Raw genomic sequence first — 26,151 nt, forward strand, 5'->3', positions numbered from 1 at the left:
AAAATACTACTTATTGTGTCACAATTTAGTTTTAAGACTTTTTCAGGTGAGAATGTAGTTGTTTAAAGCTCAAATCTGTGGTTTATTTATAAAGAGAGCGCCTATTTAAAGAAAATTATCTTGCGTTTTTGGAGTTGTGAGATCCAGGCGATCACCGGGCGCTCAGCGCTCATTAAAGGGATAGTTCATCCAAAAATGAAAATTAGCCCATAATTTTCTCACCCTCAAGTCATCCTATGTGAATATGACATTCTTCTTTCAGATGAATAAAATCTTGAGTTATATTACAAAAATCCAGGCTAATCCTAGCATTAGAATTGGATTAATAGTTGCTCTGTTTTTGAAGTGCATAAAAAGTGCATCTGTCCGTCATATAACTGCTTCACGGGGCTCTGGGGTGTTAATAAAGGCCTTCTGAAGCCAATCGATGCGTTTGTGTAAGAAAAATATCCATATTTAAAACTTTATCAAGTAAACTTTCGGCCGACCGCCTTTCATGGAAAAGTGTTGAATGTTGAAAATGAAACTCAAGTTGTGTTCGTGACGTCATGACAAGCGGACCTGGTTGCGTTAGTCTTACGATTGTCAGGGGAACTTTCAACAATTTTTCCATAAATTGAACAGGGAAGGCGGTCGGCCGAAAGTTTACTTGATAAAGTTTTAAATATGGATATTTTTCTTACACCATCGCATCGATTCGCTTCAGAAGGCCTTTATTAACACCCCAGAGCCGCGTGGAGCAGTTATATGACGGACAGATGCACTTTTTATGGACTTCAAAAACAGAACAACTATTTATCCAATTAGAATGCTTGGATTAGCCTTGACTTTTGTAATATATCTGATGTCTATCAGATGAATAGACTTTATTCATCTGAAAGAAGAATGTCATATACACCTCGGATGACTTGAGGGTGAGTAAATTATGGGCTAATTTTCATTTTTGGGTGAACTAACCCTTTAACCCCGGCGAGGACAGCCTTTCCTCGGCCAGTCCTTCTGACGTTTCGCGCTGGCTCTGATGTCCTGTAGGTGGTTAAACATGATATAATTCGTCTTGTGTGGATCTAACGGGCGATCTTTGGTGTCATGAATCTATAATTTGTTGTCTGCCAAATCGTTTTGACTGAGGGCAAAGAAGTTTCATAACTTTATTTTTTAGGATATTTAAATATACATGCTGTGAAGAAAATGTAGGTGTTGCCTGGACCACATTTGTGTGGCTATTAATGTTTAATATATTTTTTTTATCAAAATGAAAAGAGGCAGAGTGGTGTTTTGACATACTTCTCCTGGAGCGACTTAAACGCGTCTATTTCGCTTCAAACGCTCAATTTATACGCGCGTCCAATTCGCTGTGGACGCGCGAATGGATTCAAAATGTCAAGCGTCCAACTAGACGCGGTAGACACGAATTTGACGCACTATTCGCGTTTGGTGTGAACGCAGCGTTAGACACACATTACTCATACTTAGGATTAATGATTTGATAAGCAACCACCCAGAACACCCAATCAACTGCACAGCGGCATAATTGAAGCCACTCAGTAAATTATAACAACTGCATAGCAAAATAACAAGCTGGCAACTGTGATGTACAAATGTACGGTTGGTTCTTTAACCGAGATTCTCTCAGATTATGGAGATGAGATTGCCATCGAGCTGCGCAGCAGTGCCGGTGCGCCTGTGGAGGTGCCGCACAACTTCCAGGTCGACTTTGTCTGGAAGTCGACATCTTTTGACCGGTTAGTCCCACTATCACTTTTTAATAATTTCACTAGTCCATTAAACGAACACTCCGCTTTTTTTGAAAATGGGCTAATTTTCCAAATCGAAAACGGTAAAACTCAACTGGAGATGGAAAATGAGCCTATTTTCAAAAAAAGTGGCGTGTTCCTTTAAACCGTTTCCAGTTGTTTTGTTGCATTTATACAGTGCATATTTGCTACTTGCATGTTGATTATATTTTTAATTAGTTTTTATTTTTATATCTTCCATTTTTATTTTCATTTTAAACATCTATATATATTTTTTTATACATTTTATCTCTATTTTAGTATTAGCTACCTTTAGTACATCAAGTTAAAGTAAAATAAAAAAGAAATAAAACGTTTAAATTAACGTTATTTTATTTCACGTAACTTTTGTTTTAGTTAACCATAATAATAATACAATACTAATAATAAACTTTTATATTGCACTTTTCAGGCATTAAATGCAGTTCAAAGTGCTTTACATAGAAGTTAAATAGTCATATCAACCGGAACATCACATTTATGTAAGATTTTGTATTAAAATATCCAAAAACCACTAGAACGATGTTATATATTTTGTTGACTTGTGTACTTACATTATCCCAAATGTTTCCAAGAATGTTTAAATCTAGAGAAATTAGCGATTTTAACCAGCAAGTCCATACGTCGCCTATCAGTGACATCATACCCGCCCGCGTTACCCTCGATTTATTTAGTAGAAACCATGGTAACACCAAAGACGCTTTAATATATAATGTGTTTTATTAGACAGTTGAGAACTGTTTGGATATATTTATAGACAGAAAACGAATCATTGTTCTCCAGCTCAACACAGTTAGTCTTATTGTTTAAATCTACTTTTCTTGATTTACCGCGAGTAACCTGTTTTACCGCCTAATATGATCAAGCTCACTGCAGTGTGAACAAGTGTCATAGTAGCACAGAGTAGCATTATAACATAACTTTCAACACACCCAGATGTATCTAATACAAGTCAAGGTGTCATCAAGCTACGCCTTTGTTTTGAATAAGCGACCTCTAGTGGTGAAAATTACATATTGTGCCTTTAATAAAAAGCATGTGCATCAAACATAAGAGAGAAAAGAAATTAAACTCAACACATACAGTATAAAATGTTAAAACATAAAAGTAATCAGCTACAACACTAATAGAAAATGCTAAAACATACAGGAGACAATTTATTATAAGCCTAATATTCAGAGTAACTAATTAAATTTCAAAGTAAAAATATATTCTTCATAAAAATGTATTGTATGACTTCACTAGATGCGTATATCACGCACAAGTCTTATGGACTCTTTGTATGATATTTCTATGGATCTGGCTTGATAGCTCCAGTCCTGATTATTTGTTATTGTATGGGGAAAAACGTTTTTCATTTTCAGATTAGTCGGTGAACCTAGTGGATGTGAAGTTCACCTTTTTGTGTGTCATGTTATGTAGAATGCAGAGCGCCCTGAAGACGTTTGCTGTGGATGAGACCTCTGTGTCCGGCTACATCTACCACAAGCTGCTGGGTCATGAGGTGGAGGACGTTATCATCAAATGCCAGCTGCCCAAACGCTTCACGGCACAGGGTCTGCCAGACCTTAACCACTCGCAGGTACAGAGCTTCCCAAACTTCACTTCACCTCATTCGATCCGTTGTCAATAGGGTTGGGTAACGGGGCACCGGTAGGCATGTGCCGGTATCAAATTTTCATGTTGCGATTAATTGCTGAAGCTTTTATCACGGTATACGGTATTATCACGATATTGAAATAAGTTGCAAAACAGGTTAAATCACTTTCTTATAACAAAAGAACCAAACATTTAAATACAATAAAGCAATACACAAAAATGTATAAAGTAAACAAATATTTAAAACAGATTAAAGTGCAAAAGAATTATAAAGAACAATAGGTATGCTGAAATGTACATTTAACTAAGATTAATACATGCTTTAGAAGTATTTTTCATTGTCAGTTTGTTAATGAAGGAACTAATGTTAAATACTGGAGCCTTATTGTAAAGTGTGTGATTGAACAACAGTCAGAACATATTCAAACAATATCTAGGGCATGTAATTTAGTCCAGATTAAAATATAAAATACAAGTTTGAAAATGAATAGCCTTAAGTCTTTAAGTATTATGTATTAGGTTATGTGATTACTGGGGAAACGGCTGCATTTCTGCTGTTCCGTCAGCGCCCTCTGCTGTCGAAGAATGAATGTGCACTTCAGCGAGTCTCCTCATTCCGCCATGTGCTCGGCTCATGCACGGTCTATTTACATCAGTGCGCGTTCGTCTTGGTCTATTTACATCAGTGCGAGTTCCTCTTTGACGTGTTTTTCATTTTAAACGGTTGATGGGTAAAGTATTCTTAAAATTCATTCTAAAAATCTGAATAATTCGTAATAAATAATTATTCACGGTATTTTGAAGTGCCCACGATATCAATATTGTGCATGTTCATTATTGCGGTATATCGTATTACCGTTTACCGGCACATGTCTAGGCACCGGTACTTATATAACCGGTATGTACCGGACCGAATCAGAACGCAGATTTCAGTGCCTCATTTCGGTGCCAATATTCAAACGTGTTTTCGCGGTTTGGCTGAGCACCGAGCCAGAGACAGACGCACTCAGCGCTGGTCACATCACAACTCATGACAACTATTCAGTGTTTTCAACCACATCATGTTTATTTCAGGTTTATGTAAATGCTCATAAATACTAGCAAAAAAACACACACTGATGTCTATGGAAGCGGCAATGACAATCCTTTCAGACGGTTATATTTTGACTAACGTTACGTGTTTTATTCACATCAGATACATGCACATTATATAGTAACTTTATAGTTTACACTATTCTTCTTCCAGTTCACTGGTCACTTACTCTCATGTATTTCGTGAGACGAGAAGGAACTCCAGTGTTGTAAATCCGACAGATCCGATTCTGATGCGCAAACTAACATGGCGCCGCCCCTTGCGCTTTATAGATCAACTAACACACATTTGAACATCAGACTCAGTTAAGAAGTTTGTGAATATTTTGAATAAAAAGAACAAACAAAATAAACCCGATACAGCTGAGCTGTCCGCGCTATTGCGGCTGCGGTGTGTCATGTGAGAAACATGACGCGTCGCCATGGAAACATTAAGACGATGCGTTCTAAAATATTTAGCCAGAGAATATGATCATATTTCAAAATAAAGCTGAAGCTCGAAGCTGGTTTAAAGCAGAGCCAGAATACAGACTCTGCTGTTATTACTGTAACTGTTATCAGAGTTAAATTAGCCTAGTTAGGTTAGGTTTTACTGTGAATTTGTAAATAAGTCAATAATAATTTGTAAATAAGTAAATTGTGTTTTGTATTTATTTATATTCATATATTTAAGTATACATTAAACTTTTAATAAATGGTTCAATTTAAATAATAATAAAAAATGAATAAATAAAAAGCCATTTAATGTCATCCTACTCGTTTTGTGGCCTTTTTTGGTATCGGTTTAGGCACCGGTACCGTTTTAAAAGTATCGGTTTGGCACCGGAATCGAAAAAAACCCAAATGATACCCAACCCTAGTTGTCTAAGACAGTGTTTCCCAACCTTTTTTTGGTCATGGCACCCTTTGAAAATGTTCTCCATTTTGTGGCACCCCCTCGCATACGTTACGCTAGGGGTGTAACGGTACAGATTGCTCACGGTTCGGTTTGTATCACGGTTTTAGGTTCACGGTTTTGGTACGGTTCAGTATTTGCTATGTTCAGGGAAAAAAGGGACTACTGACAAATAAAAATAAATAAACTAATAAGAACAAATAATTTAAATACAAGCAGCAGCACAAATAAATACTATTGAGCAAAGATACTAATAAAATAAACTATGCTTTTCAGGTTTTTCAGGTACGTCTAACATTAGTTTTCAGGTACAGAAATTGATCAAATGTAAAATAATTGCATATTTGAGTGTATAAATTAAAGATTAATCCTATTAAACTTACAAAAGCTATTCAATCAAAAGCAGTGGGTGATGTCCTTGTCTTTTGTTGTTTGACATTAAACAGACAGCAGTAAAGGCTACTGCCCCTTTAAGACCTAAAGCTCGGATATGCATCGTCTTTCTCGACTATATTAAGTTTACTTAAGGCATATACAGACTATGTCTGCTAGAATACTCATCAAGATGGACATGTTGACATACTTTTTGTGTGAATTTGTCCGTTCAAGAGCGAGACTTGAAAGAGAACTCAATATTTGCGCGCTGTGAGACGTGTGCGCGCTCTTGGATCAGTGCACAGAGACACATTTTCTCACGGCGCGCACGACTTCTCATTCGCGTCTTCTGGCACTACACCCGGGTGATGACGGCGAAAATTACTGGTCATATTCGAACATACGGCAGCACCCGCATGCATTGAACAAAGTTTACAAAGAGAGAATCATTTGAAAAAAATTTTTTATATATTTGAAGGACTTTTACACGGCACCCCTGCTCTCGTCACGCGGCACCCCGGTTGGGAAACACTGGTCTATAAGCTTCTGAAACTCAAGTTGTTTTGGATCAATATAGGTTTATGCTGTGAAGACGGTACTGCAGCGGCCCCTCAGTCTGATCCAGGGGCCTCCAGGAACCGGCAAGACTGTCACCTCTGCCACCATCGTCTATCATCTGGCCAGACAGGGCAATGGGTAAGACACGTCCGTCATGGTACACATAAACGCCTCAGTGAATCTCCAGTTTCTTATACGATTTCAACATGAAATGGAGTTAATTTAGTTAAAGGGTTAGTTCATCCTGTCATTAATTCCTCACCCTCATGTCGTTCCAAACCGTTATTAAACGGCTAATAATGTGTTGCTAATGTTACACAAACCATGTTCCCGTTCGCCATCTCAGTATGTCTTCAGTATCAGTCAGCATCCTTAGAAACGCCGAACATCAGTGGAGAAAGGCAAATAGTTCATCATAACATCGTAATATACATCATGTACATAATTCATCCGCTATATTACGGAAAGTACCTGATTTTTCTAGAAAAATATACAGCGATAACCTGGCTTCTTCTGAGACTCGCCTGCTTCAGAGCGGTCAGTTAAGGATATGCTAAAGCCCGCCCACACATTGACGCGATTGGTTACAAGGTAGTTTGTGACGTTAGAAACACATTTCGGCATCTTTTGTTCACTGCCGTTATAAAGAGAAAATACTCAGCAATGGTGTTGACATGAATTTGCACATGGTTTGTCTTAAAGGATAATAAAAACACCACATAGACATATAAACAACATTAAAAACTTGATTTTCTCCACTGGGGGACTTTAACAGATACAACTTTTGATTGTAATTATGTATTAGTAAATGTTGAAATTAACATTTAAGTGTTTAGTAATGTTTATGTGGTGTTTTTAATATGCTTTAAGACAAACCATGTGCAAATTCATCAGTCAACCCCATTGCTGAGTCTTTTCTCCTTAACTTTAGGGAACCAAAGCTGTTTGACATCTCCCCTGTTCTCTGTCACACATATGTTGTAACCAATCACGTCAACATGTGGGCGGGTTTTAGCATATCATTAACTGACCGCTCTGAAGCAGGCGAGTCTCAGAAGAAGCCAGGTTATCTCTGTATATTTTTCTAGAAAAATCAGGTACTTTCCATAATATAGCGGATGCAGGGGAAGTCTCAGGAGAAGCCGCTATATTTTTGTTGATATGAAAAATCGGGTACATTTAGCAATATAGTGGGTGAATTATGTATATGATGTATATTACGATGTTATGATGAACTATGCCTTTTTTAAGATGCTGAACAGGAACATACACAAGCCTGTATAACTCGCTCTTCCACTTCTGAGTCAGTTTCTGGTTCAAACACACATATGGCAGAATTAAACCAGTTTTTCCACTTGCTATTGTGCAGTGTTTACTACATTAAAGTTGAGCGAGTGGATCAGGTGATTGAGTGGAGGCGGGGCTAATTTGCATAATACTGAATATGCGCATACTAAAGCAAGGGTGTAGAGTTACATTTAAGCTGTTTTAAAGCATGCACAATTATTTTCACAGGAATGTTTTTTTTTTAAATATGTATTTTTGGTGATGAAAGATTAGTTTTTATGGGATTAAGGTTTTTTAAGGGATTCAATTAAATTGACTACAGTAGGATTTTAATAAATGCTTAAAAAATGTTAACAAATGGAACCTTTATTTTAAAGTATTATTATTACTAAATAAAAACTACTAAAACGAAAGATGTTTTACTTGTGTATTATTTCACTGTAAAATACCAAAATCGACTATTTAAGAAAAATGGTATCCTTTTTTACATTAATGTAAAATTACAATAATAATATTTATAGTAATATTTTAATTTTCCAACATTAAACCATCAAACCTAACTTTAATATTACAATAATAATAATATTTATTTCAATATCTGAATTTCATAATTTTCAAACATTATACCATCAAACCTTACTGTGAATATTAAGATGTTTCTATAAATAATATTGTAATATTTAGGTTTGATGGTTTAATGTTGGATTACTATAATTATAATTTTTAATTTTACAGTAAGGTTTTATGTTTAATGTTGGAAAATTAAGATATTTCTATAAATATTATTATTCTAATATTACAGTAAGGTTTGATGATTTAATGTTGGAAAATTAAGATATTACTATAAATAATATTGTAATTTTACATTAAGGTTTGTTGGTTCAATGTTGGAAAATTAAGATTACTATAATTATAATTATTCATTTTACAGTTGGGTTTGATGGTTTAATGTTTTGAAAATTAAGAAATTAATTTTTTGTTTGGAAAATGAAGATATTACTATAAATATTATTGTAATTTCAAACATTAAACCATCTAACCTTGCTCAAAAATTACAATAATAATATTTATAGTAATTTCTTAATTTTCAAACATCAAACCTTTATTTTGACGGAAATCTGCAGGAAGCCTTTAAAGCTTTTGTAGATAAAGCTTCTCATTGCAAGTTTGGGAAGATGGTATGTTCCCAAATACACGTTAAAGCCAATCTAAGCTATATCGCAATTTTGATTTTATCTCAGGTTAATACTCATTAAATCAGAATCTTAGTGCACAGATGTGATTGTCTCCTAAAGATGTCATATTATATAATTGTATGCATATCCGATATCAACTCTGCTTTTCGTCTGTCTCCTGATTTAGTCCAGTGCTGGTTTGTGCTCCGAGTAACATCGCAGTGGACCAGCTAACAGAGAAGATCCATCAGACGGGGCTGAAGGTGGTGCGTCTGTGCGCTAAGAGTCGTGAGGCCATCGATTCTCCGGTGTCTTTCCTGGCTCTGCACAATCAGATCCGCAACATGGACAGGTTATTGAGTTTAAGATTTAAAAACGCACTATTGGAACATTTATTTGTTTGTGCTTTGAGTGTTTTAAGACTGGCATTACTGTTATTATTGCTCAGATTTTGTGTTTTTCAAAATCTACAACCCTTAAAGGGTTAGTTCACCCAAAAATGAAAATTCTGTCATTAATTCCTCACCCTCATGTCGTTGGACACCCGTCAGACCTCCGTTCATCTTCAGAACACAAATGAAGATATTTTAGTGTAAAGCTGATGCTGAGAAAGGCTTCAGATAGGCCTCCATTGGCATTCAGTACATTTACACTCACAAGACCCATAAAAGGCACTTAAAACGTCGTTACAAAGTCCATCTCACCACAGTGGCTCTACAATCATTTTACGAAGCGACGACAATAGTTTTTGTGCGCAAAAAAAAATCAAAATAACACCTTTATCCAACTTGTTCTCGTCTTCCGTGTGTGTCTCCACGACGCATGCGCGAGAATATGACGCAGATCCGGCGTTCGGACACATGACCCAGAAGCGATTTGTTTACAAGCAGAGGAAGACGCGCGTGTCTAAGCTGTTGAATTCTACATTGATCGTGCTTTAGGTCTCGGCGTAGTTCTCAAAATGGGGTAAAGTGTGCATTTCATGGATTCCCGAACCCCGGCGCTACGTCATATTCTCCCGCATGCGTCGTGGAGGCACACACGGAAGACAAGAAGAGGTTGGATAAAGGTGTTATTTTTATTTCTTTTTTCGCACAAAAACTATTGTCGTCGCATCGTAAAATTATTGTAGAGTCACTGTGGTGAGACGGACTTTGTAACGACGTTTTAAGTGCCTTTTATGGGTCTTGGGAGTGTATGGATCCAATGGAGGCCTATCTGAAGCCTTTCTCAGCATCAGATTTCAACTAAAATATCTTCATTTGTGTTCCGAATATGAACGGAGGTCTGACGGGTGTCGAACGACATGAGGGTGAGGAATTAATGACAGAATTTTCATTTTTGGGTGAACTAACCCTTTAACCCAGCAATGATTATTTCGGTTTGAATACTGCGCAAATGTAGATGGTAGACAATCTTAAGAGGATTAATGTTTGCCTGTCATTTCTACAGCATGCCTGAGTTGCAGAAACTGCAGCAGCTGAAGGACGAAACTGGCGAGCTGTCGTCTTCTGATGAGAAACGTTACCGGGCTCTCAAACGAACCGCAGAGAGAGAGCTGCTCATGGTACCTGACTGACTTCACTTTAAAACACACATAGACACTAAATGCTGGAGTATTTCACAGCGTTTCTTAGAGTCTGAAGTTTGAGTGTTCAGTGCTTTGTTCATATTAACGCTGCAGGCAGTGGAGAACAACAATGCATGTGTTTGTGTGGATCTGCAATTAACATGCACTGGGGTGTAACCATACACAAAAATTACATTTCGGTATGCAAGTCATGGTTTGGTTTGTTTACGGTACAGCAAAGGAGAAAACACGACTCAGCAAAAAGGTGCTTTTCAGAGCAACGCGCGGGCCGCACTAACACTAAACTTTGAAGTCAAGAAGGGGGCCACAAAATATCATCCTGCTCTGCAAAAAAAATGCTTTTCTTACTTAGTATTTTTGTCTTGTTTTCAGTCCAAATATCTAAAAAATCTTACATTAAGAAACATTTACTAGACAAGCAAAAGTTTGTCTTATTTTGGGGGAAAATAACTCAAAATTAAGGGAGTTTTTGCTTAAAATAAGCAAAATAATCTGCCAATGGGGTAAGCAAAATAATCTTAATTCAAACAGAAAACAAGATTATTTTGTTTACCCCATTGGCAGATTATTTTGCTTATTTTAAGCAAAAACTCCCTTAATTTTGAGTTATTTTCCCCCAAAATAAGACAAACTTTTGCTTGTCTAGTAAATGTTTCTTAATGTAAGATTTTTTAGATATTTGAACTGAAAACAAGACAAAAATACTAAGTAAGAAAAGCATTTTTTGCAGTGTGCGGGCCGCAAGTGGGCCGTGAGTTTGAGACCCCTGTCTTAAAGGGTTAGTTCACCCAAAAATGAAAATTCTGTCATTAATTACTGACCCTCATGTCGTTCGACACCCGTCAGACCTCCGTTCATCTTCAGAACACAAATGAAGATATTTTAGTGTAAATCTGATGGCTCTGAAAGGCCTCCATTGACACAATGGCATGGTTCACTCTCAAGACCCTTAAAAGGCACTAAAGACGTCGTTACAAAGTCCATCTCACTACAGTGGTTCTAAAATAACTTTATGAATCGGCGAGAATAGTTTTTGTGCGCAAAAAAACCCTAAATAACGACTTACATAGTGATGACCGATTTCAAAACACGGCATCATGAAGCTTTGAAGCGTTATGAATCAGTGAGTCGAATCATGATTCGGATCACGTGTCAAACCGCCAAACTGCTGAAATCATGTGACTTTGGCGATTCAAACTGCTGAATCGACTCACTGATTCATAACGCTTCGAAGCTTCATGATGCCGTGTTTTGAAATCGGTCATCACTATGTAAGTCGTTATTTAGGGTTTTTTTGTGCACAAAAACTATTCTCGCCGATTCATAAAGTTATTGTAGAACCACTGTAGTGAGATGGACTTTGTAACGACGTCTTTAGTACCTTTTTAGGGTCTTGAGAGTGTAAAGTGCCATTGAGCCAATGGAGGCCTTTCAGAGCCATCAGATTTACACTAAAATATCTTCATTTGTGTCTGAAGATGAACGGAGGTCTGACGGGTGTCAAACGACATGAGGGTAAGTAATTAATGACAGAATTTTCATTTTGGGGTGAACTAACCCTTTAACCCAAATCAATTTGCTCCGGAGCAAGTATTAGATTAATAAGACCAAAGAGATGGCGGCAAATTCCCCAAGGACTGGCTGAGATTAAGCTGTTTTCTGCGGGTACATGAGTGTTGACGGCCTGGAGCTCGCATCTAAACAAATTGTAAAATGGGCACTATGTTTATATATGAGTCACATAATTGAGGTCTAAATAACTGCGTTCTTGCCTTAAACTACATTTCCTGACAACATCAGTAGTAATTTTTTTTTTTTTTTTTACAAATATGGTGGATTTGCTCAATTGCCATGACAGTTGCCACAAGCGGAGTGATACAAATGCTGCGGGAATATTGCATGTCTGGAAAAGGCCAATCAGATTCAAGAACCAGAATGAACGTGGATAATGCACTTTTTCAAAAGCAGCTCACTCTGCGTCCTCTCTTATTTTGTCAGATGCGTTTGCAAAGGTTCAGCACATGCAGTTGTTAAAACAAAGCTTTGAATGAGTGATCCATCAGCCAACCCCATGATGACAGAGGCCTACAAACATCTTTCTCTCTCTTCTTTTGCAGAATGCAGATGTGATCTGTTGCACATGTGTTGGTGCGGGTGACCCTCGCCTGGCAAAGATGCAGTTCCGCTCCATCCTCATTGATGAGAGCACCCAGGCCACGGAGCCCGAGTGCATGGTGCCAGTGGTGCTCGGGGCCAAACAGGTATCTGACAGGACACACTCCTTCACCTGCCGTTTTGTTTGGACAGATGTTTAATAATCTTAATTTGCAAACTGTATATATTAGCGCACATACCTTACATAATCAACATATACCGTATTTTCTGTAAATAATGCAAAACACCACTAAATAAAACAAAAGGTTTGCCATACATTATAATCATTTATTTTATGTATTTTAGTTCCCCCTCCACAATATAATCATTTATTATAAACACTAATCCTAGCACGCTATGCAAATAAACTTGATGTGCCTTACCTTGCCTGTAAAACTGTACAAATACACAGACTAGTCATTTTTAATTTGCCAACAATTTACTTGTTGGAAAATCATTAATGATTTCTGTTGCTTTGACAAGTAAAATATTATCTCATACACAGCGTTTTTCTACTTTACCACATTAAAGAATGTGAATATAGGGATTACAAGTGAATGAAAGGAGTAAATTAAACATTTATGTAAATATTTGTGTGCTAAACATTAATTTCATTGTGCTAGTCGCTTTGGAATATAAGGCCCTGTTTACACCTGGTATTAAGATGCGTTTTTTAGTCGATCGGATCACAAGTTCCCGTTTAAACCTGGTGTTTTAATCCGTCTCTTGTCCACTTTCGACCACTTCTGTCCTGATTTCTTCGAGGGGAGGGTCTATGGGCGGGTAAATGTATGGGCTTTTTCAGATCTTCCGATCTAATGGACAAAATAAGCTCATGCAATTTACATATGAACACATCGGAGACGACAGAAAAACACACAGAGAGCAGCAGCTCTGACAGACATAAGACCAGCCGAACGATGTGAAGTGTGTGTTAGACATCAGGAATGGTGAGAGAACATTGTGCTTGGGACGTTTTCCCTCTTCAAACCAAACTTGGGTCTTCAGCCGACAAAGTTCAAATGCCGCCTGGCTAGTGCACTTCCCATAATGACGCGTCTCGATTGCCCCAAGGTGGTTGGTCCCAGTATAGCTCATAATTCCTGCCCCTCCATGTATTCTAATGGACCCGAGACAAACTAAACAATCAAATTACACTTCAAATAATTTTTTCCCAAAGATGGTTTCTGTCATTTTATGCAGTTTTTATCACACGGATGTTAGTTCAAGTGTCCGTTCTTTAAATAAGTTTGGTTTTAATTAGTTATTTGATCCTATAAAAACGTGGGTGTGACGTCATGATTGACAGCTTCTCTGAGTGAAGTTGTCACTGAGGCACCAACTGACTTTTTTCTGGATTTTCGGGAGGGCATTGGAGCTTTAGCTTTAATTTCTACATTTCCATAACTGTTTGTTTCAAACCAACATCATACATTGTTCTGCATCTGCGAGAGCGTGGGTGGACTTTTGATATTGCGGCTCTACTTCTTGCTCTCTACAAGATGTAAGCAGCTTCACTTTTCTTCAGTCGAAAGTAGTGAAGACACTTCGTCCATATTTTTTACTGTGGTCTGAACAAGGCTTTAGAGGTTGTTCGAGTGCATTTGACCTCAGGAGCGTTTACATTACAAAAGCAATCCGGCCGAATGCGTTTTCGGCTAACTCTGGAAGTGGTCAAAAGTGGACAAGCTCAAAACATTTTCGACCCTTCCACTTGTGAATCAATCAAAACGAATCTTAAAAGGTTAGTTCACCCAAAAATTAAAATTGTCATTAATTACTCACCCTCATGTCGTTCGACACCCGTAAGACCTCCGTTCATATTCGGAATACAAATGAAGATATTTTCGTTGAAAGCTGATGCTGAGAAAGGCTTCAGATAGGCCTCCATTGGCATTCAGTACATTTACACTCACAAGACCCATAAAAGGCAATTAAAACGTCGTTACAAAGTCCATCTCACCAAAGTGGCTCTACAATAATTTTACGATGCGACGACAATAGTTTTTGTGCGCAAAAAAAATCAAAATAACACCTTTATCCAACTTGTATTGTCTTCCGTGTGTGCCTCCACGACGCATGCGAGAGAATATGACGTAGCGCCGGGGTTCGGGAATCCATGAAATGCTCACTTTTGCCCCATTTTGAGAGCTACGCCGAGACCTAAAGCACGATCAATGTAGAATTCAACAGCTTAGACACGCGCGTCTTCCTCTGCTTGTAAACAAATCGCTTCTGGGCCATGTGTCCGAACGCCGGATCTGCGTCATATTCTCGCGCATGCGTCGTGGAGGCACACACGGAAGACAAGAACAAGTTGGATAAAGGTGTTATTTTGATTAGTTTTTGTGCGCAAAAAAAAATTGTCGTCGCATCGTAAAATTATTGTAGAGTCACTGTGGTGAGATGGACTTTGTAACGACGTTTTAAGTGCCTTTTATGGGTCTTGGGAGTGTAAATGTACTGAATGCCAATGGAGGCCTATCTGAAGCCTTTCTCAGCATCAGCTTTACACTAAAATATCTTCATTTGTGTCTGAAGATGAACGGAGGTCTTACGGGTGTCGAACGACATGAGGGTGAGTAATTAATGACAGAATTTTCATTTTTGGGTGAACTAACCCTTTAACACCATGTGTAAAAATGAAGCGGGTTTCTGAAGATTAAAAAATACGGTACTTTAAATGTGTATACACTCTTGTATGTAAGTGTATATATATATATTCTCTGTATAACTGTACTGTGCTCTCTCTTTGACAGCTGATTCTGGTGGGTGACCACTGTCAGTTGGGTCCTGTGGTCATGTGCAAGAAGGCGGCTAAAGCAGGTCTTTCTCAGTCTCTGTTTGAGAGGCTGGTGGTGCTGGGCATCAGACCCATCCGTCTGCAGGTGCAGTACCGCATGCACCCGGCTCTCAGCGCTTTCCCTTCAAATATCTTCTACGAGGGTTCTCTGCAGAACGGGGTCACGGCCGGTACGCTATTATCTGTTTGCATATAGTTCATCGGGTTGATTTTAGATTGTCCAGTATAGATATTATATAAATGCATTCTTTGTGAGAATGAGACGTCTTTAAAAAAAAATCAGAATTATTCCTAACTTTGGACCGGAAGTGTATTGAAACAAAGTATTTGTGTTTGTGTCGCCACACTGATAATGTTCTTTTGCTCTTCAGCCGATCGCATCAAGAAAGGCTTTGACTTCCAGTGGCCTCAGCCGGACAAGCCCATGTTTTTCTATGTGACCCAGGGCCAGGAGGAGATCGCCAGCTCTGGCACCTCCTATCTCAACAGGTAGATTTGAGTGTGATATCCCATTCTCATAAGACACGCCCCACAAACATCTGATGCACACAAGCTTTCTCAAAACAGCACGACTTTATGCGAGTGTAGGGACTGGTCTGATTTGGCTACATTTCATCATTAATTTCATAGAATATCCAGTTAGTATCAAATAATATATCAGTATCATAACAATATATCTCCTGGCTCACATTAAATCATTATGTGTTTGACCTTATAGCAGTTCCTGTTTAAATTACTTGGAGGAGGGCGATATGACTCAAATCTTAACCACAATATAATTTTCAACCTCAGTAAAGAGCCTATCCCTAACCCTAACATCATGTTATATTCTGCATGAATGCAGAGATGCTATTAACTTTTATTTAAAGCCATATTCTACATGATGTGTAAATGACTGCTAATTAAATTTGGAACCCATTTCTATATTAGTTCACAGTGCATTCAGTAATGTTAGCAAATAAAACTTTTGATTTTAATAATGTATAAGTAAATGTACTAAGATTAATATTAATAAATGCTGTTAACATGTCACTTAAGACACCACCAGTGTTTTGGTCATTTTCACAAGTTTCATGGGCTACAGAATATCTGAACATGCAATCAAAAGAAAGAACAGACCCTCCGTTTTATTCTAGCTTCATGCATTCTTTTATCAACACTTGAATGTGGGTAAGTTTCATGAAAAAAGCAACATTGAGACAACAGCGACTAACTTGCACACAGATGGGATTCAGAACGATGATCAAAACACAGATGAAGTCCATCAACACCTAAAGCTTCACAGTCCTATCGCTCGTCCTGGGTCGACATTTCATTCAATAACTTTTGATTTATTTACTATTTAATGTTAACAATCACGTTATTTTACATATAAATCTGCTTATACGAGATTGATCGTTCTTCTTCGCCTGTGTTTTGATCAGATTCTGTACTCGTGCAGGAGATGTGTAATAGTGCCCCCTACCGAATAACAGTGAAAACACGGAAAAATCTCATCAAGCGTTTTCTCAGAAAAGACGAGATAACAAAAAAAAAACCTCACGGCTCGTGACTGAATAGCTTTAATAAGGGTTCATCTACATTTATACAGTGAAGACTATGAAGTGATATTTGACATTTGATTACCATTTCTGTACCTGAAAATCTAGTTTAGACCTACATGAAAAACCTGAAAAGAACTGTTTATTTTATATATGTTTGTTTTGTTGTATTTATATACAATGTATGTATATTATGTACAAACTGTATTATATATATTATTTCAAGTACAGTACAGTACCAGTCAAAAGTTTGGACACACCAATGGGAAAGTGACTGGTACTGTACAATAATAGACACCTAAAGAATATCAGTATATCGGTATCAGGCTTTTTTTACGCCCTATTAGCAGTATCGCCCCCCCAAAAACCCATATCGGTCGGGCTCTAATTTAAACCCCTTGAACGCTCAGATGTGTGCCTTGTTTCATCATTTTATATTGTTATATCACCCAGCTTTGGAAAGATGTGTATTGTGAAAAGCACTATACAAATAAATAAATTTGACTTGTTTCCTTTATTTAATATTTATATGTCAGTTAGTTGGCCGCTTCCTGTAAAAGTGTGCAGCTCTTGGCCAGAATCATATGCAAAGCAGAACATATTTTATGCTGATAATCAAAAGTCTGGTTCTATGTGACTACTGGAATAACGCCCGATTATAAACACTCTTACCAGCATTAGATAAAGCCCATTCAAAGGCCCGGTCTGATGAAATCTGTGTTTTCAGGACTGAGGCTGCTAATGTGGAGAAGATCACCACCCGTCTGCTGAAGGCCGGAGCCAAACCTGACCAGATTGGCATTATCACGCCGTACGAGGGCCAGCGCTCTTACCTGGTGCAGTACATGCAGTTCAGCGGCTCACTGCACACCAAACTCTACCAGGTACAAACCGCTTTTAATCATCCTTGAAGATGGACTTCAGCCCAAGCTAATGAGCCCAAATCTGTTCCGGCTGATTCTTACATTTAGACTTCGCCAAAATTAGGATGAAAAGAAAAGAGCATTTCCTTGTATTTGCTAAAAGATGGTTCGTTTGAGACCCATGGCTTCAGAAGTAATGGCTGTTTGCATTCAGACCGCAGCGTGATGTATTAATGCCTCTGTGTGTCTACAGGAGGTGGAGATCGCCAGTGTAGATGCGTTCCAGGGCAGAGAGAAGGACTTCATCATCCTGTCTTGTGTCCGAGCTAATGAGCACCAGGGCATCGGCTTCCTGAACGACCCACGACGTCTCAATGTGGCGCTAACCAGAGCCAGGTAACGATAGCAGGACTAACAGGATTTTTTTAACAGTGGAAATGACGCCCTAGTCAGATACACAGTACATGGCACATTTTCTCGAGTAATGCTGTAGACTATACATGGGTGTCAGTTGGTACTACATTACTGTAATATTGAAGGTTAAAATTAACTGATTTAAATATAAACATAAATTAAACAGTTTTTTTTTTAACTAATAATAAGTTATTATACTAACTTTACAATTACATAATCATATTTCTACTTTGAAATATAACCATTTAAATGATGGCTGTCATAAAAACTTGCCAGATTTATTAAAACATCCATTAAATATTGAAGAACTAGGGCTGTAATCAACCATAGAAAATCTTGGTCGACTGAGGTCCTGAAATTTTCAACTTAAAATGATGTTAGGAAAATAAAACGTTAAATTAATTAGCTGCACACTGTGCGCAGTACTTGGTGGCCTTGTTGTCTGCCTAAATTAATTATAAATAAACCTAAAAAACTAGTAGGCTATTTGCAGTATATTAAATCGTTTTTGACATTTTTATTTTGGACTGAAATGAGTCTGACACACGAGTCTGTCGGATCTGACAGCGTTGCATCACGCGCACCTGCACAATATCATAGCCTTTGATTTCCCAAAATATAGTACTATGTTGTCAACTTTTGACTTACAAGAACTTTTGAGGAATATGCAACATAATTTAGACAATTGTTTTTGTTATATGTATTATAATAACTGACAGACACTATCATTTCAGCCGCTCTTTGCTGCTCGAACATAGGATCAGCTCAGCTTCGCGGCTGAGACACAAATAGACATAAACAAGCCAGATCAAGAGCAGAAACTAAATAAAGTGCATAACTGAAAAATAAAGCATAGGCTCAAAACTAATACAAACAGTGGGCACAGCGCATCGCACATTAGGCTCCAAATAAAAATAAAATAATAAAGTGCCCAAATCCAATAAATAATACTAGAAATAAATTTGCAGTTTGCACAATAATAAAAGAGACGGGGCAACTCAAAACAGACGGGGCAACCTAACGCAGACAAGTTAGCTTACCGTTTTAGGTGAACTGACATGTTTGTCGTCGAGCTGTGATATGCAAAGTGTTGCTTACAAAATTTGTATTAGACTTTATTCACATTTTCTATTTTAAAAAAAATGCTGGCACACTGCCGATGTCTTTGTTGACATGGTAGAAGAGGACTGACTAGGAAAACGCTCTCACAATTAAATAAATAATATAACAGCAAAGTAGCCTAACATTACTTCAATCTGTCTCTCTTCTCCAGTGGGTTGGGCTAATCCAAAAGAATTGAAAACAAGGGGGGTGTTCTGAAGACAGACTGTTACCTGTGAAACAGGGGTGCTCTGAAAACACCCCCATTAGCAAGTAGTACTTTCCACCTGATGAAATGAACGCGGCAAAGCTGATTAAATAAACGCTGCAAAACTAATGAAATGAACCCTGCAAAAAATCGACCAATCAGAATTTTGGTCGAGCCAGAACGTATCAACTAATAATCGACTGGAAGATTACAGCCCTATGAAGAACATTAAAAATATAATGAATATATAATATAGTGCATATATTTATAAAAATACTCCTCTTGAGTTAATTTTTTTTAGCTGACTAATGAGTTTATGGACACTAGATATGGTTTTTCTGAGGTAAATGTGACGTTACATGACATTACTGACGTCTTTCCGTGGTTGAAACACTGATTGAGTGATTCCATGTGACATGACACAGATTTCGGTAAGTTGTACAGTATCTTTAACACACTTTCAGATGCTCATTCGTGTTTATTTTGCACTGTAACTGGTATTAAAGCGGAAGAGATGATCGACTCACGTGCCGCTTCTCTTGAGCTGAGCCAGAGCGATCTCACGACACAAATGGTTTATGTTTTTGAATTTCGTAATAAAATGGATGTAATTTAAAATCTGAGACTTAGTTTCATATAGTAACAAAGCACAAAGATTATTGGGATATATTGGATGGGAGGTGCGCTATAATGTTCCCGTTCATTCATCAACTGAAAATTGACGATTCTTGCGATTTTAGAATCGATTTTGGTTAGTAAAAATGAGAATCGATTAAAAGAAATCAATATTAAAATATAAATTTGTAATTTTTGATCGATTCTCATTTTTATGAACAGATATCGATTCTTAAATCCCAAGAATTGATTAGTCGTCCAGTTTTCAGTTTATGAAGAACGTAACTTTATAGAACCCCTCCCATCCAAAACAATTTTTTTTCACAATAATCTTTGTGCTTACTTTTGATAAGAAACAAAGTCTCAGATTTCACATTACGTCCATTTTATGACTTTGCCGTTGTTTAATGTGGTGTGTCAGATTGCTGTAGCGCCTTAGCTCAAGAGAAGCGGCAGCGCAGAGAGCACGTGGACGGATCATCTCCTCTGCTTTAACATCAGTTACAGCACCAAACAAACATGAATGAGCATCTGAAAGTGTGCTAAAAGATACAGAACAACTTTCCAAAATCCCCATCACGTCTCATGGATTCACTCAATCAGTGTTTCAACTGTGGAAATACGTCAGTAAAACAGCTTGTGAACAATGTCACGTAACGTCACATTTACCTCAGAAAAACCACATCCAGTGTCCATAAAGTCATTAGTCCGCTAAAAAGAATAACTCTAGAGAGGAGCATTTTGATAAATATATGCACCATATTACATATTCATTATAATTAGGGCCCAAGCCCTGAAAGGGCGCAGAGCCCTATTGTTCTTCCTCTGTTTCTTATTAGGGCCCAAGCCCTGAAAGGGCGCAGAGCCCTATTGTTCCCCTAAGGATTATTCTTTGTTTTTTTTTTTTTTTTTTTTTTTTTTTTTTTTTTCGACTTCTCGGGTACTTTTGGGGCACTTAACATGCTCGAAAACTCTTGAAACTTCGCACAGGCGTCGGAATGCGCGGCCATCAGAGCCGGGCTGAAGCTGGTACCCGGGCGTGGCAGGGGGGCTCGACAGCGCCCCCTAAAGTGGGGTCTGAAAACTTGGTCCATATATCAAACACACTTGCACGTACATGTATGAAACTCGGTACACATATAGACCTCATCAGGCCGAACAACTTTCGTGCTCTAAGTTATGCGTCAGCCCTACAGGAAGTGAGCTATTATGGGTTGTTCGGAAAACGCATGCTCTGGAATTTAATATACTCCTCCGAGGCCATTGTTTCGATCATTGCCAAACTCGGTCAGCATGAAGAGAACATATCCAGGATGCTAAATTGCGAGCGGATTTTTGATATCTCAAATGGTTTGGCCGTGGCGAAGCAACGAATTTATGGCGAGAAAAGGGAAACAGGAAGTGTGTTATAACGTCAGCAAACATTGACTGATTTGGATGAAACTTCAGCTGTGTGTTCGTTGTAAGAGGCCGATCACATGGATATGACTTTTGTGAGTCAAAGTTATAGCGCCACCAACTGGCAGCAGGAAGTGTGTCACTTTCAAAAATGCTTTGAATCACCATCTTATTTTCACCCCATTTTCTTCAAACTTCATCAGTATAATGTGAAAACATGACAGATAGAGACGTATGAAATGGATTCCTGAAATTTCAAATACTGTTGCCATGGCAACGTGTCAAAGTTTAATAATCTTTTGGCTGTTTTGAGGCTCTTAGCATGCTTGAAATTGCTTGAAACTGCTTGAAACTCAACACACACATCAGAGATGTCAGTCAGTACACATTGGCAAAGCATCAGAAATGGACGGGGATGAGGGCCTCTCTAGCGCCACCTTTTGACAAAAGTGGGGGGGTTAGTTTTATCTTCAGTCACCAAACTCGGTACATATATTGTTCTCTTCGAGCCGGACAACTTTCTAATTTACAGTCATTAGCTCCGACCAACAGGAAGTCAGATATTTTGGTTTGAAGGTGAATATTTATGTAATTCAGGGTCTGAGTTTTTACGTTCTCCTCGTAGGCGATTTATTCAATCTCCACCAAACTCGGTCAACATGAAACAAAGATACGGAAGATGCTAAAATGCGAACGAATATTGGATATCTCAAACGGTGTTGCCATGGCGAGGGATTAAATAAGGACAAAAAAAGGGGAACAGAAATTGTCTCATATCTTGTAAAATAATATTTTGATTTAAATTAAATTAAGATTGTATGTTTGGTAATTGAACTTAGATTAATTTAAAATGACTATACTATTTTTCAGATGAATATATATATTTATTTTAAATATTTTTTTAAATAATCAATTCTGTATCTGTCTGTGCTGCTCTCCCCTCAATGAACACAAGATGGCAGCATTGTATTAGTTTTGAAGCAGGATTAAAAAAAACTTGTTTCTCTCTCTCTCTCTCTCTCTCTCTCTCTCTCTCTCTCTTGTTTATGTGATTTATGAGGACACAAATTTGTATAATGACATGGGTATTACACTGGTATTACAACGTGTATGTGTGTGTGTTTAAAAACATACTAAAACAATGTTTTATTAAAATGTAACCAAATAGCTTTAAAATAATCATACTATTTTTCAGATCAATATATTTATTTTATTTAATATATTTCTTCTGAATATTTATTCTCTGTCTGCCCTCCCCTCACTAAAGGGTGGCAGTGTTGTGTTATTTTTTAAACTCTCTTTCTGTGTGTGTGTGTGTGTGTGTGTGTGTGTGTGTGTGTGTGTGTGTGTGTGTGTGTGTGTGTGTGTGTGTGTGTGTGTGTGTGTGTGTGTGTGTGCAGGCCCGTCGCGACAAGGCAGGCAAACCAAGCAATTGCTTGGGGCCCCGAGCTGGCCTGGGGCCCCAAGACAGCGACAGGTTAAGAATAAAATGAAACGACAAACTGTGTGAGCGCCCCATTGATAGTCAATGCAGTAAAGTGCAATGACACTGTTATCGGGATCCCCCTTAAGGGGCCCCTCTCAGTAGTCGCTGACAGCAGCCAGACAACCACGCGATCTCTGCTGCGGCAAAATACAAAATCTTCGGATTTTAAGCGGAATTTTATGCTTCAGGAAGCCAGAAAAGAAAAAAGAGAAAGGAAGAGGAGGATAAGAAAAAACAAGATAGTGGTATGTGATAAATTACACTGGATAAAATAGCTCTACTTGTCTTGTACAAAAAAAGTGTAAGTTTGCAGCAGGTAGGCTAGCAAAAATATGTTTATGTTAGCTATCGTTACCTGCCTGACGGCAAATGCTGCTTGTAACGAACAGTTAGTGCAACTTTTTTTTTCGAAAAGACGGAATGACATGAGATTGCTATAGCTTTGTAATAGGTTTTGATGAAAGTGGCATAGCATGCTATACTAACTATTATTTATGCTATGCATAAATAACCTGGAATAGTTAATATAGCTTGCTATATTAACAATTATTATAAACATTATTTAACCAGAAAGAGGCAGAGGAACATGATTTTTTTCATAGCTTATCTTAATGTGCTAGTGTCGGGATATATATGGTAGTGACAGTTTATGCAAATATGACATTATTTTTATGAGTTACCAATAGATCTTGAACAATTACTTTATTCTGTGGCAATTTTTACACTATTACATTTTGAAGTACAGTATCAGGACAACCCACATGTTTGACTGGTACTGTTTACATGTTTTACTGGTACTGCCCACGTTTTACTGGTACTGTTTATTAACTATTTAACAAGGTATTATAGTCATCGGTTGCAACTTTATAATAACCATCCAGATAATGTTTATAGACAGTTTACAAAACAACTAGTAACCCTTAAGTATTCCCAAAGTGTTAGGAATATCTGGTCCGTCTATCTATGTAAAAGTAATGTTTATAGATGTTTAAAAAATGGTTACTTAAAGGTTTAAAAAAAAAAATTAATGATACAGTGGTGTTTTTTGCAAATGTTTTCAAATTTTATGCACAGTATATGCAACAACAGTATTTGCACTGTAAACCTTTTTATTAATATAAAGTGTGGGTGAACTTAAACTGTATGGCTATGCTGCGGTATGCTGTGTGTGTGTGTGTGTGTGTGTGTGTGTGTGTGTGTGTGTGTGTGTGTGTGTGTGTGTGTGTGTGTGTGTGTGTGTGTGTGTGTGTGTGTGTGTGTGTGTGTGTGTGTGTGTGTGTGTGTGTGTGTGTGTGTGTGTCAGTGTCCTATCTGTGTGGATGCGTCTCATGTCAGCTAATCAAGGGACACTGACACACACACACACACACACACACACACACACTCGACGCATAGATAGACTTGCGTCAGTTTCCTGCTCACATCGAGTTCTCTTTTGCTCTTGAACAAACCATAACACAGAGGATTGTGAGTATTCTCATATTCGAGTCTTAAATTAGTTAAATAACGTCTTAAATGAACTTAAAGAGTTGTGAGGAAATGAGATGCGCGGGACCGCGCGTGAGATCCGCGGCTGTTCTTAAAGTGACAGGAGCACTGATGATGCCTGTCATTAATGTTCATCAAAGAACAACGGGAACAGAGAAAATTGTAGCTTTAATGATGATTCATCTATATTTCATTTATTATTTATGCAGTTAAGGAAGGTTTGATAACTATTACATTTCTGTATAACAGGGAAGGCCATGGGTAAATATAACATTTATTATTTTGGTGATTTAGGTAAAATGGTTTAAAAAAACACAGCAGAACCACAGCGCATCTGATATGACTGGCATAACGCTGGCGAAGTTAGGGACCGTCTGCAAAGTTACATACAACATTGAAACGTGTATAACGTTACCAAACTTCACTAGCATTTAAAGAGAATGACAGTCATAAAACTGACTGTAAAGTGTTCATCTAGGTGTCAGGTATGATGCACACATTTTGATATTTAATAAAATAAACTGTCAAATCATATGGAAATATGGATATGCATTATTTCACTTGGATACTGTTTGGGCTCTAACACAAAATATGCTAGATTTAAATGCATCATAGCTGAACACTGATGAGAATATTTCTTGAGAATATATTTACAGAGATAATATTAGAGATTATATTTACGACAAATTATTATTATTTATGCGTTATGCGTTGCTATTGACGACGGCCATTAAGTAAAGAAATCCCACAGAATCTAGCTTAAAAAAGTGCTTAGAGCTGCTTTAGTTATTTGTTGTTTGTTTAATTTCAAATATAAAACTTGTTGAAATGTTTTAAGTGTGTGCATCTGTTCTTTTTGAACACTTTCATCTTGTTTGAACAAAACCGTGATAATATTGATAACCGTGATAATTTGGGTCACTATAATCGTGATGTTAAATTTCCATACCGTTTCATAGTGGTGTCAACAATAATCGATTCAGCGATGCATCGCAATGCGGGGCATGCACGATTCAGCATCGATGCGGCAAAGTGCCATAATCGATTATGTCACCGTTTATTTTCTGGACTTGAGTTGGACAATAAAGTTGTGAAGTTTCAATTACTTCCAAGGTCATAACAACAACAATCAAGATGGCTGAGGCGGAGGGAGATGACCGTGATAGACGGGTAATTAAAAACGCACCCAAAGATTGGAAAGCGGACATCTGGGCACATTTCGGATTCTGACGCCGGCTTCACACCGCACGCGGAGCAGTGGGTATGGAGAGCCGGAGCACGCGCCCCCATTGTGGATTCACACGGGCAGCTTTTGTCTCGCGCAGATATTGCAAATACAGACAAATATTGTACATTATGTAACATTTTCCGGTCTTCTCCTCCGAGCCCCGTCTGTCTCGTGCTTTGATTTATGATGGGCAGCATATGCTGCAAATGCGACCGCGTTCCCCTCTGTCCCAATCAAACATGCATATAACTTGTTGTATATAAGTAGTTCACATGATAAATGTAAGTTAACATTAAAGTGAATATATGCTTTAATCATTTAAACAGGCTTTTGAAGTTTGGGCAAAAACTGCTGGCAGTGTTGTGTTTTTAATTTTTTTAACAGCTCTGGATGTCATATGGTGATTGTGAAACACACGGGACACTTCACTACATGATTTCATGGTGAAATTTGTTATATTCCATGTTAATCTGGTCAGTTTTGA

The 26,151-nt window shown here is 37.8% G+C and overlaps 1 protein-coding gene across 2 annotated transcripts in view; it reads left to right on the forward strand.

Moving 5' to 3' along the window:
* upf1 (UPF1 RNA helicase and ATPase) overlaps positions 1 to 26,151 on the forward strand; it is a 66,343-nt gene that overhangs the window by 19,716 nt on the left and 20,476 nt on the right. For both annotated transcript variants that reach the window (XM_079819683.1, XM_079819684.1), the window contains exons 9-18: positions 1,637 to 1,745; positions 3,219 to 3,378; positions 6,335 to 6,453; positions 8,965 to 9,129; positions 10,230 to 10,344; positions 12,486 to 12,629; positions 15,282 to 15,495; positions 15,697 to 15,814; positions 17,594 to 17,750; positions 17,983 to 18,125. In XM_079819683.1, coding sequence (XP_079675809.1) covers positions 1,637 to 1,745; positions 3,219 to 3,378; positions 6,335 to 6,453; positions 8,965 to 9,129; positions 10,230 to 10,344; positions 12,486 to 12,629; positions 15,282 to 15,495; positions 15,697 to 15,814; positions 17,594 to 17,750; positions 17,983 to 18,125 — 1,444 coding nt within the window. The remainder of the gene's footprint in view (positions 1 to 1,636; positions 1,746 to 3,218; positions 3,379 to 6,334; positions 6,454 to 8,964; positions 9,130 to 10,229; positions 10,345 to 12,485; positions 12,630 to 15,281; positions 15,496 to 15,696; positions 15,815 to 17,593; positions 17,751 to 17,982; positions 18,126 to 26,151) is intronic.

This window comes from Gobio gobio (genome assembly GCF_949357685.1).
Source record: "Gobio gobio genome assembly, chromosome: 6".
Lineage (NCBI taxonomy): Eukaryota > Metazoa > Chordata > Actinopteri > Cypriniformes > Gobionidae > Gobio > Gobio gobio.